The sequence below is a fragment of the Psammomys obesus genome, unplaced genomic scaffold (assembly GCF_907164565.1).
Source record: "Psammomys obesus unplaced genomic scaffold, mPsaObe1.curated_primary_1811, whole genome shotgun sequence".
Taxonomy (NCBI): domain Eukaryota; kingdom Metazoa; phylum Chordata; class Mammalia; order Rodentia; family Muridae; genus Psammomys; species Psammomys obesus.
The window spans coordinates 5,069,979-5,084,766 of record NW_026592732.1 but is presented as its reverse complement, the minus strand read 5'-3'; the positions used below and the strand labels follow the sequence as shown (position 1 = coordinate 5,084,766).

General features: G+C 40.9%; 1 protein-coding gene across 1 annotated transcript; it reads right to left on the bottom strand.

Moving 5' to 3' along the window:
- Positions 1-1,139: 1,139 nt before the first annotated feature.
- On the bottom strand, positions 1,140-14,788 carry LOC129683026 (interstitial collagenase A-like). The gene is made up of 10 exons (XM_055615654.1): positions 14,690-14,788; positions 13,895-14,136; positions 13,647-13,795; positions 13,326-13,451; positions 10,957-11,115; positions 10,737-10,854; positions 3,832-3,965; positions 1,990-2,152; positions 1,418-1,521; positions 1,140-1,240 (listed from the first exon to the last, which is right to left on the bottom strand). The coding sequence occupies exons 1-10, from the start codon at positions 14,786-14,788 to the stop codon at positions 1,140-1,142; spliced, it is 1,395 nt and encodes a 464-aa protein (XP_055471629.1).

Here is a 14,788-nt window from a genome sequence, read left to right as displayed (position 1 = left end):
GTGAGCAGTGTTCCCAAACCCCAGACCCTCCTGTTCCTCTGATCCTTCCTCCCCCTCCTCCGCAGTCCAACTTTGCAGTTAGTTATATCCTGAGCTGCTTCCATGGTATCTAAATCTGGAGATTTGGTGCTATCATTTCTCCACACAGCCTGCTGGCTGGCCACCACCCTCAAATCCCAGCAGCGGCAAGAAGTCCGACTTTGGGAAAATGTGACTCTCCCATTTGCTTAAGTGGTGAAGTGGCATCCACGTAGACAAATCTTTCCTGCTTTCGCTTACTTTACCTTTAAGCCATGCTTAGATTTCCTGTCTGAGATAAAGGGACTAGAGAAACAACTCATCTCGACATAGCACAAACTCTACAAGAATGTAGAAAATTAAAATTTTTGGATAGACTAGTTTTCTCATGACTATTTTTGTTATTGTTTGTTTTCCATTTTAAATTAGAAAAACGACACTTATACAAGTGAGGCTTGACAATCAGGCAATAATATAATGAAGCAGATAACTTATAAGGCATTAGAGACAAGAATGGCTTTATTTAAGTATCAAATACTTTCGTACAAAACCAATGTCTTTTAGCTGGGCGTGGTGGGCGGAATCCCAGCATGCAGGAGTCAGAGGTAGAAGAGTTGGGAGTCCGCTGGGTTGTAAGATCCTGCCTTAAACTGCCAAAACCAAAGCAGCAACGAGTTTCCTCTTATATACCTGTTTCTGGGTTCAAGAGCCACTTTTACTCTGGGAAAAGCTTCTCTGTTGAGCCTCCTCTCTCGAAAGGAGCTGCCTAGGGTGAACATCAGTCACACACTGTACAAATGGCCTCCTTCAGTGACTTGTCAACCACGAACTCAACTTTCTGAGGCTGTCAATTGCGGTACTAAGCTGTTTTAGTTCAAAAAGATTATACTATAACTTGTAAAAATGCACAAAATAAAATATAAATTAATTTGTACTTAGTGATTCTGGAAGGTAAATAAAAATATAAAAATATTTGGCTCCTGAGAAAACTATCCTCTTTAACATTACAGGATATGTATTTCCATTAACTTGATAACAGTTTGCCAAAATATTTGGCTCTTCAGAAGAATATCTTGTTTAAGATCATGAGATAAACTTTTTTCCTTAACTTGCCAATATTTTTAGCAGTTGAACCAGGTTTGAGAGCCACGGGTAGCATCGACTCTTCTCGTTCGGAGGTTAAATCTGTGTTGAATATTTTGGTGAAAGAAGTAGAAATTTCCTAGAAATACAACAAAAGATATTTATTATATTATACATGTATTTCCAGATTGTGACTCAATTCTGAGTGCTTCATGCCATCAATATACATATTTATTTTTTACATTTTCTGTCTAAAAAGCAACACTATTTTAATATTGTAACAATATTAAAAGAGAAAGTATGTTTATACTCTTACCGTCTTTCTCAAAAACATCATCAACTTTATCTCCAATTCCAGGGAAGTCCTCTGCTATTGCTTTGGGATAGCCTGGATCCATGGACCGCCTGTATTCATCATACCTGATCAAAAAGTGGTTAAATGTATCAGGACCTTTGATCAAGCATGCAGATTTCTTAAAATATTTACAGAAAACACAACAACATGGATTGTCAAAAATTTTTCTCAATTCTCGAGATTAGAAAAGAATGAATTGGGTGAGAAAAAGTTAGGTGTATCAAAATATGCAAAAGGTCCCTCTAAAATCCAACGAACTAGACAGATGTTCTCTTAAGGTAAAACGCTGTGTGAATGGTTAGGTTTAGGCCAATGTAACTCAGGAAATTGAATACCCTTACTTTCCCATTGGGGCTCACTGTATGCCCTGTGCAAACACGAGCAATGCCTGCGAGTCTACGGACTAACGGATGGTGAGTGGCCACATCTATTCACACAGAAGTCAGTGGCCACCATCATTTGAAACTCATTTTAAGATCTTTCTGTATAGAAACAAGTTGTGGCTCTAACCCCATTCAGCTCTCAGCCTTTACCTCCAGCACATATCGTCAACAAAGAAGTATGTTTTCCCAGTTTCCTCCTCACAAACAGCGGCATCAATTTGGGTCACGTAGCTAGGGAAGCCAAAGTAGCTGTGGATATCGATGGGGAATCCTCTCAGGACACTCTGTGTGCGAACAGCCCAGACCTTATCACCTGCCAATCAAAAGCCACAGATGAACTCCTTGTCGACGTTTCCAGCCAAGCTCCACAGGCTGGAGCAGTGTCCTAGCTACAGACTGCAACCATGCTGCCCCTGCGGGGGGGGGGGGGGGGGGGGGGGGGAAGGATGGGGTGGGTGCCTTGTTCTCTGTTAAATGCTGGTATCTGGGGATTCAGTCTCAAACCGATTAAGTGTTTGCTTTTGTTTGTTTGTTTGTTTGTTTGCTTTTTTTTTTGTCTATTTGATTGTTTGTTTTTGAGACAAGGAACTTAGTCTGGTCTACAGCTCGCTACATAACCAGGCTTGGCCTCCAGTTTGCAGCAATCCTCCTTGCCTCAGTCGCTTAAATGCTGGGGTTTAAAGGCATGAGCCACCTAGCCTGGGTTATAGAAGACCTTTTCCTCTCACTGGGCCTTTCTAATCTGTAACAAGTTCTAAAAATTCTCTCTCTCTCTCTCTTTTGTCACTATTCCAGTTGAAGCTGCTTTCCAAAGACAGATAGAACCAGAATTTCTAGGCGGCCAAAGCAGTAGCAAAGTGCAACAGCATTTTACTAAGTAGATATGTAAATTTTTGCAGCTTCAAGAGGCTGTCTGTTTACAGCCCCTACGCTATACAACAAAGGAAATTGATCTGTTTTGAAGCTAAGGCCACGCTAGTTCACAAACATGCTTATATTTAGGTCTAGGTGACATGAAAATGGTGCCCTAACGCTGTGTACGTAAACTTCTATTTAATTCCATATGTTGAAGGACAGAGATACTGTTGCAAAGGGTTGTGCTAGTCTGAACTACACTCACGTCTTTGTTTTGAGTGTGTAACTGCATAAAACATCCCCGTGCTTTATTTGCACTGTACCAAACGCATTGGTGGAAAACATGTGTGTCAGACATGGTCTTCAAAGTCGCACGTGCTAGATTCTTTGACCTCACTGAATCCCACAGACTCATTGAATTCTGTCAACAGTGACTTGGATTTTCTCATGCATTCATCTGTGAATGAGTCGTCTGGAAAACTTACTAAGATTTAGATTCTCTCAGGGAAGTTTCGTGGTGAGATTGAGAGGGCGTTTTGTTTTCCAGGGCAGGACTTCGACAGCAAGAGGGCCCTGCGAACATGACTGACTTCTAGTAAAACGGCAATTTCATATTCACTGCCACACAGAATGGCACCAAGAAAAAAGCAGTGGAATGGCAGTCAGAGGAACATGTTACCATGGGAACATGCTACCAGCACACTGGGAGAAGCAGGCAGCAGTGCCTCGTCTGCTTCCTGGGGACGACTTCTCTCTCTCTCAAGAGGATGTGTCACATTAAAACGGGGTCTAGGAAACTACGCACACAAAATCTTTCTATGCTATCTCTTGTAGAATTGCTCGTGTCCCTCAATTTTATTTCTGAGCACTCCTAGTGCAATGAAGGAAGTTCAAAACACAGTTCTTTGTTTGCAAGGTCTTAAACAAGCCTAAAGAGCTATATCTTTAGTCATCTACTTGTCAATAAAAATTATGCTGAATATACAATATAACTTTTAATTAAGCTGAGGGGCTTCCATTAACTTGGTGACACTCAAAAGTACGTGCAGTGAATGGAGCTAATACCCTTTTATCTCACCCCAAAGCTGAATGAAAATTTTATTTATAAAAACAAAAAGAACCAACTAGAAGCATTACCTTTGAAAAAGCGGACTTCATTCATCATGCTAGCTTCGTAAGCAGCATCAAGTTTACCTGGCACATTTGGCCAGATAATACCTATCAAATTGAGCTCAGGTTCCCGCATGAATCTATTTACACGAATGTAGAACCTGGTTTGAAAGGAAGAGAAAATGCAGTTGTCAGTGGGTCTCCCAGTAACCTCCAGCCTCTTCTGACTGACTGGATTAAAAAAAAAAAACCTCAATCACTCTACCTGGTGTCTACGAGAAATGCATCTTATCTTTAAACATAAGCATCTTCTTAGAGTAAACGAATAGACAAAAATTATAATCAAGTGGGACAAGAAAGCAAGAAGGTGTGAGTATCCTAATATCTGACAAAATAGACTTCAGCTAAAACTAATCATAAGAGATAAAGCTGGACACTTTATTCTAATCATGGGAACAGCTAACCAAGAAGATAGTGTTATCCTAAGCATATATGCACCAAACTCTGGGGCACCAATTTTATCTTTCAAAAAAATGTACCACTGGATTTAAAGATAGAAATTAAAATCAATCCATTAACAAAACTATTAAATATGCTATTTTCTCCAATAGGCAGGTCATTTGGACCAAAAATAAAACATAGAAACATCAGAACTAATTGTTATTGTACATCAAATGGACTTAATAGATATCTACAAAATATTCCACCCAAAGACCAAAGAATACACATCATACTCAGCAGCACATGGAAGCTTTTCTAAAATTGACCACATCCTGGGGCACAAAACAAATATTTATAAGTTCAAAAAGATTTAAATAACTCATTGCATCATATCTGACCACAGAGCAATAAAACTTAAAATCGAGAGCAAACAAATCTCTAGGAAATACACAAACGCATGGAGACTAAATAACTCATTACTGAATGAGGATGAATGGTTCAAAGAAGAAATTAAGAAATAAATTTTAAAAATCCTGGAACTAAATGAAAACAAAACCACAACACAATAAAGCCCCTGTGACACATTGAAAGCAGTCTATAGAGGGAATTTATAGCTCAAAGTGCCTACATTAAAAATATCAGAAAGAGCACAGAAAAATAACTTAACGATGCCACTCAAAAATTTAGAAAAACATAAGCAAACCAAATAAAAAGTAATAAAATTCAGAGCAGAAATCAATAAAATAGAAACAAACAAACAAAAACAATACAAAGAATTGATTTGTAATTCAAATCAATTGTGATTCTTTGAGAAGATATAGACAAGAGTGACAGTCTCTTGGTTCAATCAACCGAAAGAAAAAGAGAACCTAAATTAATGAAATCAGACTAGAACAAGAAACACTCCAATAGACACCAAAGAAATTCAGAATTTTATAAGGGAATATTTAAATAGACCTCTACTCCATTAAGCTGATAAACCTAAAAGAAAGGGATGAATATCTAGGTTCAGTCACACATCCACAAGAGCCTCAAAGAAAAGAAAGTGCCTAACCAAAAAAGTGAAGCGCCTCTACAATGAAAGCTTTAAACCTCTTTACTTCCCACAGCAAGTCCCCATTGCTGAAGATAACACCTACTCAACTCATTGAACACGGAGAAATTGAGACGGTGCCTACACAGAGACTTCACCACTAAAATCTTTGGTACAAGAAGGTACCATGCATGCTACCATAAACGAAATGTAAACGCCAACCCAGCCGCAAATCCTTTGACTACGATGGTGTCCTCCTGCCGGTAAGATATGCGAGTGCAATGTTGGCACAAAGCTTGTGAGAGCAACCAAACAGTATCCGATATGCCTTAAAGAGTATAAAAACAGCCAACGGGCGGCTTGGTCTTCATGTGGGGCACCTGGCCAGTTGGGGGGGGGGGGCAGGGTGCTGTTTCTAACAGAGACTCTATTGCCTGCTTTTGGATCACTTCCCCCTGGCAGGACTGCCTGGCCTGGCCTCAGGGGATGAAGATAAGAGCAGTCTTGATGGGACTTGATGTGCTGGGAAGGTTAATACAGAGGGATGGAAGGGAGGGGGCTCCCCTTTTCTAGGGAGAAAGGGAAAGGAGAAGAGGGAAGGAGGGGAAGTGGGGTTAACTGGGAGGAGAGGAGGGAGGGGCATTCTCAGGATGTAAAGTAAATAAACTAATATAAAAAATTTAAAAAGCCAGAGGCAATTGGAAACACCAAAACAAGGTACTTTAAATCAACACTTATGATTATTTATGATTTATGATCCTATGAATAATCACATGAATTCCCAGAGACTGGGCAGTGTACACAGGGGCTGCATGGGTCTAGTTTAGTGTTTTTATGAGATTCCTGAATGTGAAAATGAGTGGGTCTACGATTCTTGTACCTTCTTTTGGGCCCCTACTCTTCTGTTTACTTATCTTGTCCAACTTTGATGTGTTTGTTTTGTTTTATTTTCTTAATTATATTTTATTGTATTTTATTTTTACCCCTTAGGAACCCCTTGCTGTCCAATAGGAGCCAGAAAGGGAGTGGAACTAGATGGGAGAAGAGGTGGGGAAGGGAATTAGGATGCATTATGTGAGGGGGAAAAAAATCTACTTTTGATAAAATGGACAACAGCATTTGTTAAACTGTAAAAAATAAAGAAAACTTTAAACCTCTGAAGAAAGAGGTAGAGAAAGATATTAGAAAATGGAAAGACATTCCATGCTCATGGATTAGTAGAAATAGCATTATAAAAATGCCAGTCGTATCAAGAGCTACTTACAGATTATGCAATCCCAATCAAAATCCCCATCTCGTTCCTCACAGAAAAAGAAAAAAAAAAGATTCTAAATTTTATATGAAATCACAAAAGACCCCAGATAGCCATGCTGGTGGGACAAACATTCCAGGTCGTAAGACATATTCCAGAGCCATAGTAGTAAAAACAATACTGTACTGACATAGAGACAGACATGCAGACCATTGGAACAAAATTGAGGAATCAAACGTGAGTAACTTGAGACGCTTAATATTTGGCAAAGCCACCATGCTGAAGAAAAGAAGGTTTCCTCGACAAATGTTTCTGGAAAAACTGAAAGTTTACACAATACACAGACCCATATTTATCACCTTGCACAAAAGTAAGTCCAAATAGATTGAAGACCTAAACACGAGTCCTGAAATGCTGAAGGTGCTAGAAGAAAACACAGACAGTGCCTTTACATGGTAAAGATACAGCTAAGGGCTTCCTGAGTAAGACTCCATTTGGTCAAGAATTAAAGCCAACAACTGTAAGGCGAGGCTTCATAAGACTAAACACCTTCTAAACTAAACACAGCTAAAGAAACAATCAACTATGTGAAGAAGAAGCCGGCCAAATGGGAGAGAATATTTACCAGCTACACATACATTAAGAGGACTAATATACAGAATAAATAAAAATTAAAAAAGAAACAACAGCAAAACCTGAAATGACACATTCACCAATGGGCCTGGGACCTGAACAGAGAATCTCAAAAGATGCAAAAAACGATGGCTAAGGAATGACTCAAAAAAAGCCCATTGTTTCTACCAATTAGAGAAATTCAGATAAACATACCTTTGAGATTTCATCTGAACCCAGTCAGAATAGCAAAGATCAACCAAATAATGCATAACAAATGCTGTGTGGGGGCTGGGAAAAGGGAGCACAGGGAACCTTCATTCACTGTTGGCAGGAGATGCAAACTGGTATAGCCACTATGGAAATCAGTGTGAAGAATTCTAAGACAAAAAAAAAAAAAAAATCTGCCACACGACCCAGCTATATCCTTTCTTGGCATATGCCCATAGATACTTGCTTGGTCATGTTCATTTCTGCTGTATTCACAGTAGCTAAGAAATGGAAACGACCTACATGTCCGTCAACTGCTGAACGGATATTGAAAACGTGGTACATGTGCGCTATGAAATAATATTCAGCTGTAAGGAAAAAAAATGAAACGATGAACTTGGCAGATACATGGATGGAACTAGAGAAGATCACACTGAGTGGGGCAACCCAGAAAGAAAAACAACACATGTCCTCTCATTGGGGTCTCTAGCTCCAAGTCTTCAGATGTGAGTCCATATCCTGGAGAAACTGCAGGAGCCAGGAAAGCGAAGAGCAGCCATTGCCATGGTAGGAGGGTAGCAGGGTAATAAGGAGGAGAATAGTAGGGTGCAAGTGATTTGATCAGAAAAATTAGAAAGGGGTAGCTATAATTAGGGGAGGGAGGAGATAAATACGGAAAGAGGGAGGAAGATAAATAACAGTAGGGATGTCTAAAGATGTAATAAGAAATCATACTTCTGACTATCTTCCTAAGAAAAAGCCTGTAATTCACGTGTCTGTGTATAAAAAAACTTAAGTAAGATTTTCTCACCTGCCCTGACAATGCTCTCGCCAAGAGCCAAAGACGACCCAACAAAACTCCCAACAGAGGGCATGAGAAACCTCTTTTGAGTTCTTGGTCAGGGTTGTCCGAGAGACTCCTGAAACATTATACGCTATTGCAAATGTCCTCGGTTGCCCCCAAGAGATGAGAGATAAAACCTTGTTGCTGAAGACGGCATGCACTTAGACATAGGGCTTAGAGGCTCTTGAGCTAAAACTAACTCAAAAGCCTCATCCCTGAGGATCAGAAGGTGCCATGCAAGCTTCCAAAGGAGGGAGGAAGCAACAGTCCTCTCCAGCTATGGTAGTTATGAACCACAATAACAACCAGCATGTACTAAAACTTTAAGGCTGAAGTTAGTGGCATTCATACCTGGAAGGCAACGAACAGCTCTCTATTTGTACTTTTGACCTGCTCACTAAGAGATATACTATGCCAGGGTTCACTCTGTCAAGAACCTATTTGACTAAACTAAGTATAATTCCTCCTACATTCTAAATATTTGTATTTATACCCACAGATAAATGTAGTCTTCACCGCCAACAAGGAAACTTATCATTGTAACAGACAGAGAACACTACAGAAATCCACAACTTATCAAAATGCCACATTGTGGAGCTCAGTTCCACTGGCTATTTCACAAAACACTCCCATATCTAAGGCTCAGGGAACACTGAGGAGGTGGAGAGATTACAAGGGTCAGAGGACCAGGAAGTTTGCTGTGAGATCGTGTCTCACAGGAATGTCAGAAGCTACACCTGTAAAGCCTCACCAATATGACTACCTAAACATGAGCCGAACAAGTACAACAGACTTGTCAAAATGGACTGGTAAGGCCCACAAGACCTCAGCCCTACACAAAAAACTACAGGCAACTAAGAAACGCTGAGAGCAAGAGAAATATCTTTTCCAAGGAAAAGCACACCAATTGGTCATCCAATACCAAATTGTCAGCCTTAAAAATATACATACAAGTGTCAGGATACAGAGTGAGCACGTTATATTTAGAGATTTGCATAGGCATATACATAGATGTATGTAAAACAATGAATAAAAAGAGGGATGAATTTGAAAGAGAGCAAGGGCAAGGAGGGAAGTATGGGAGGAATTTGAAGGAAGAAAGGGAATGAGTAATTATACTGTAATCTCAAATATAAAACATAATATATATAACTATGAACATTTGTCTTTGCTTTAAATAAGAATATTTATAATGCTATTTAATACTTACCATCCAATATTATTTTGGTATAACAGCAAGAAAACTCAGTACAGTGGCGAATTTAAAAGCATTGGTTAGCTTCACAGATCTGTGATTAATCGAATGCATGGATGTGGACAAATACAGAATAACGGCTCAACCTACAACTGGGCTTACCTACATCCTGCTTTCTTTTTCAGCCTTTTCAAAACAGAGTAATCCAGGCCAACCTTCAGAATAATTACCTTGAACTTCTTTAAACGTTTTCTTATTTATTCATTTATTTTATGTGTACGAGTATCTCGCCTTCATGTATGTTTGTGGACCATGTGCTTGCTCAATGCCCACAGAGGTTGGGAGCCGCCATGTGAGTGCTAGAGACACAGGTCCTCCACAAAAGCAACAAGTGCTCTTAACTGCTTAGTGTATATCCAGCCCAACCTTGAACTTCTGAAGCTCCCGCCTTGACCTTTTATTACAGGTCTGATGCTTTAGACCCAACCCAGGACTCTGTGCCTAGGCCTCCTTACTGAAGCACATTCCCAGCCCTTGAAATTTCCTTTAAGGCTATGTTTCAATGCATGCTTTTCATCATGAAGGATCCATCCTTATCTTTTATTCTCAAAAAGTGGTAAGGAAGATACTAGAAAGCATTTGGAGCCAGTAGCTGAGTTTGGGTGTTGATACAGCCCCATAGCTGGATGGCACCAACTACACTCTGAGAAGAGTGATTGAGGAATCCAGACTTTTAGGGCGCCTCTGATCACTATTCAGAGGGGAGCATCTGGCTCTGCTATAATGTGGCCTGGACCTTTACAAATTATTGTGGTGTGGACAGCACACGTGGTCCTTGTGTGGAAGGGGACCAGCATGTTTTCAGGTCCACACACTGACAGGGAATTTTAAGTACCATCATAATCATTAACACATAGATTGACAACCCCAAAAAGCTCTGAATCAGGGGCCAGGGGAATAATATTTGCTTTGCCACCCATGAGCTCTGTGTCCCAGAGGAACACTCTTTTTTTCCCTGTCATAATTTACTTATCCATAAAATTATATTATATTTACATTACATTTACATTACAGTGATACTTTGAATAATTCATGTGGAAAATCAGAGTCATTAAAGTTGTAAAAAAGGAGAAAGAAGGAAGGAAGGAAAGAAAGAAAGAAAGAAAGAAAGAAAGAAAGAAAGAAAGAAAGGAAGGAAGAAAGAAAGAAAGGAAGAAAAGAAAGAAAGAAGGAAAGAAAAAGAAATGCAAGCAATTGTTACCACCTACAGTAAGGTTAACACACGAGCCATATTGGTAGCCTACAATAGTGAAACACAGAGCCCAGCATAAAAGAAATATCTTACCTGCCTGTAAAGAACATCACCTCTCCCCGAAATGTAGTTATGGCATCAAAGGTCAGACGACTATCACATGGAGTTGGAGTTGTTGCACCAGTTGGCTGGATGGGATTTGGGGACGGCCCTAAAGAGTGTAAGAGACCTGGAGTTAGTTTCCATGGTTCTGAAAGCTCACCTGAAGAATGAAAACGCCTCCGGCTGTGCTGCTAACGGCTCCTTCACTTACCATATAAAGCCTGGATGCGATTAATATCATCCTGGTTTAGCACAAAGTCCTCAGTGTACCATGTATAGCTGGGGAACATTAGTGCCCCTATATCATAAGAATGGGTGAGTCCAAGGGCGTGACCCAGTTCATGAGCCGTAACGTAAAACAAGTTGAAATCTGGAAGGAAGAAGAGATTTGTTTCTAATTTGGAAAGTTTGTACTGTTTTGAGGTATTTGGTAAAGAAATAATCTTTCAGGGTGAATGCGTACATCTTCTTGGTCACTTTTTGAAATACACATAAATCTATATAATCTTTTTCTGATGGTGGGAGTGTGCATGTATTGACAATAACAGAACCAAAATATCTGGGTTCAGGGGTCTTTTCTGAGACTGATACTCCAAACAAGGACCATGCATGGAGAGAACCTAGAACCATTGCACTGTTGTAGCCCATGGCAGCTCAGTCTCCAAGTGGGTTCTCTAGTAAGGGGAACAGATGTCTCTGACATGAACTCAGTGGTTGGCTCCTTGATCACCTCCCCCTAAGGTGGCTGGGAGCAGCCTTACCAGGCCATAGAGGAAGACAATGCAGCCAGTCCTGATGAGACCTGATAGGCTAGGGTCATAGGAAGGGGAGAAGGACCTCCCCTATCAGTGGACTGGGGAGGGGCATGGGAGGAGATGAGGGAGGGAGGACGGGTTTGGGAGGGGACAAGGGAGGGGGCCACAGCCAGGATACAAAGTGAATGAATTGTAATAAAAAAATTAAAAAAAATAATAAAGAGGTACAGTCTAGCCTACACTCTAGGATTACATTGGTACATAAAGCTTTTATTAACTTAAGGTCCAGCTCAGAGGATTCCATGTTCACCCTGAACTGGGATGAGTTCCTTCTCCACGGAGCAATGAAGAGCTGCTAACAGTTTGTACTTTTTCTTACTTACAAAGGTGATAGCTGCTCAGTGCTGTAAAACCTGGAAAGTATAAATTCACTTTTTTTTCTTATTTAGTTTTTCCAAGTTTAATAAGGAATTTCTTAAGTTTTATTGCATATTTCTTGAAAAGAAAATTCCAGGGCCATAAGCAACACATTGAAACTTTCAACACTTTCTTTCTTTTTAAAAGAAAATTTGTCACACTTATTTGTTTAGTGTGTGTGCATGTGTGTTCATATGCTTGTGGGCATGTGTACATGCAAGTGTGCATGTGTGTGTGTGTGTGTGTGTGTATGCCTGTGTGCATGTGTGTGTATGTGTTTGTGTGTATATATGAGAGTGTGCATGAAAGCACAAAGTGTTCTGAGGATGTCTGTGTGGAAGGCAGAGAGCAACTTAGAGGAATCCCTTTCCTTCCACTAAATGGGTTCCAGGAATCAAAACTCGGAATTCTGCATCCTCTTTCTCTGTGGCCTGGCAATAAACCTCACCAGGGGGAAGTGATCAAAGAGCAGGCATCAGAGTCCATGTCAGAGACAGCCTGTGCTTCCCTTACTCGGGAACCCTCATGGAGACTGAGCTGCTTATCAGCTGCATCTGAGCATGGGGTTTAGGTCCTCTCCATGCATGATCCCTGGTTGGTACATCAGTCTCTGCAGGCCCCCATGGGCCCAGATTTGTTGGTTCTGTTGGAATGAGACTTGATAGGCTAGGGTCAGATGGTAGGAGAGGAGGGCTCCCCATTTCTGAGAAATAGGGGAGGAGAACAACAGGGAGAAAGAAGGAAGTGTAGGATTGGGAAGAGGTAAGGGAGGAGGCTACAACTGGGATATAAATTGAATAAATTACCAAAAATAAATTTAAAATATGAGGGTTTCAGAAATGGCATCTTACCAGCTCTCAGAATTTTTTTCTTTGTCTTTTTTCTCTTACAATGCACTCTGACCACAGCCTCCCCAGCCTCTACTCCTCAAAGCCCCTTCCCACACCTCCTCTCTCCCCAAGATCTTTTTCCCTTCAGAAAAGGTCAGACTTCCCAATGATATCAAACGAACATAGCATAACAAGATGCAGTAAGATTAGGCACAAAGCGTCATATCAAGGCTGGGTGAGGCAACCTAGTGGGAGGAAAAGGGTCCTCAGCACAGACAAAAGAGTCAGGGAAACCCCCACTCCCACTGTTAAGAGTCCCCGAAACATCTCAAGCTAAATACCCGTATGCAAAGGACCTAGAACAGAGAAGAGAAGTTTTAGAGTGATCTGTTTGTTACCAGGGATGATAATCAATCAGAATTTACTCCTGTTTCATGCCTCTCAATGTGCTGCTAATTCTCTGTGTAGTAATAGATTACCTACTCCCACTGATGCATTCTGTCCGTTACATCAGCCAACACTGCAAATGGGCTAGGAAGGTCCAGGTGAACCCCGAGAAGCAGCATCAGTTGACTTACTCTCATTGGTGTCAGTCCACCTATCATCAAGATCAAAATGAACGTCGCCCCCAATTCCCGGGCCTGGTTGAAAAGTGTGAGCAAGGCGATAGTCAGGTCCATCAAAAGGGTTATTGTCGCCATGGTCTGCAAGAGACAAAATTCAACAACTCATTTGGTTCTCATGTTGGTTATCTCAAAGCTTTGCCGAGCAGTCAATATACTTCTGTCCGACGTGATATTATTCTTCTCCTCAAGCACACAAAATCAACAACATTCTTCAACAAGGAACTTTTCCTGCAAAGCAGATATTTAAGGGCAAGAGGAAGCTGAAGGGCTTACCTCCTCTGTAGAAGGCTAGCACAATATCTCCTTCCTCCTCAAAGACCCGTGAGAATGTTAGTGGTGTCACGTCACTCCAGAGTCTGAAGGCTCTCTCAAAGGAATCTTCCACAGCTTCTCTTGACAGATATGGTGGGTAGTTTAAAATGCTAAGAAGGAAAAAAAAATAAGGTGAAAACACAATGGCTCTTTTCCCTTCTGTTCTAACGGGGGAATTACGCCCCCATTTTGATGCCCAAACGAGTTACCTGTAAGTCAGATGTGTTTTTGTCCAACGAGGAGTGTAGTGATTGATGGCATATGGGGCCACATCAGACACCCCACATCTGGGCTTCCTCATCACTCGCAGGGTTTCAGGATCTGACTTTCCCGTCACTTTCAGCCCAAATAATTGCTGCATTTGCTTCAGCTTTTCAGCCATCAACTCCTTGCCACTTAGGTTTTTAACCGCTGTGTCCTTGTCCAAGTTGTAGTAGTTTTCCAGGTATTTCTGATGAAATATAAAATTAATGAACCACGAGGGTCTGCACAGGTGGTTCAACAGTTAAGAAACTGTTTGTGAAGAAACCCAGGCTCAGGTGCTGTTGGCCTTTACCCACAGTGCGTGCACGCATTGTGCATACGCGCATTTAAAAACACAGAAATATTTAAAGTTACTGAAATACTAAATGGATAATGGTTCTCACTTAATTAAAAAAAAAAAAGATACTGCATTGTTTTAGCCAGAATAGAGAATTACCCCGAAAGCTTGGATTAGGCTTTACCACCCTCGTTATCCTTATTTCAGAGCAGAGATCTCCAGCCACTAACTGCTGAGAAGTGTGAAGTTTGTGGTAGAAAAGATTTGTAAGCGAGGTTTGCACTCTGTCCCCCTCCCCTCCAACCAGCAAAGGGTACCTAGATTTGACCAGATACATTTTGAGAAGGTTCCATTTCCGACAAACACCATTTCTCTTAGCTGGGAATCCATCCATAAATGCCATCGTGCTCTAATAGAAAGATGCAAAGTAAAGGCTCTCAAGTGCGATGTAGCATTCACTTACCCAGACGGTCTCCACATCTCTCCTCTGTCCATCTTGGAACACAGGGAAAGCATAAGAACTGGTGCCCCAGAGAAGCCACAGCAAAGGAAAGGTAAGCAT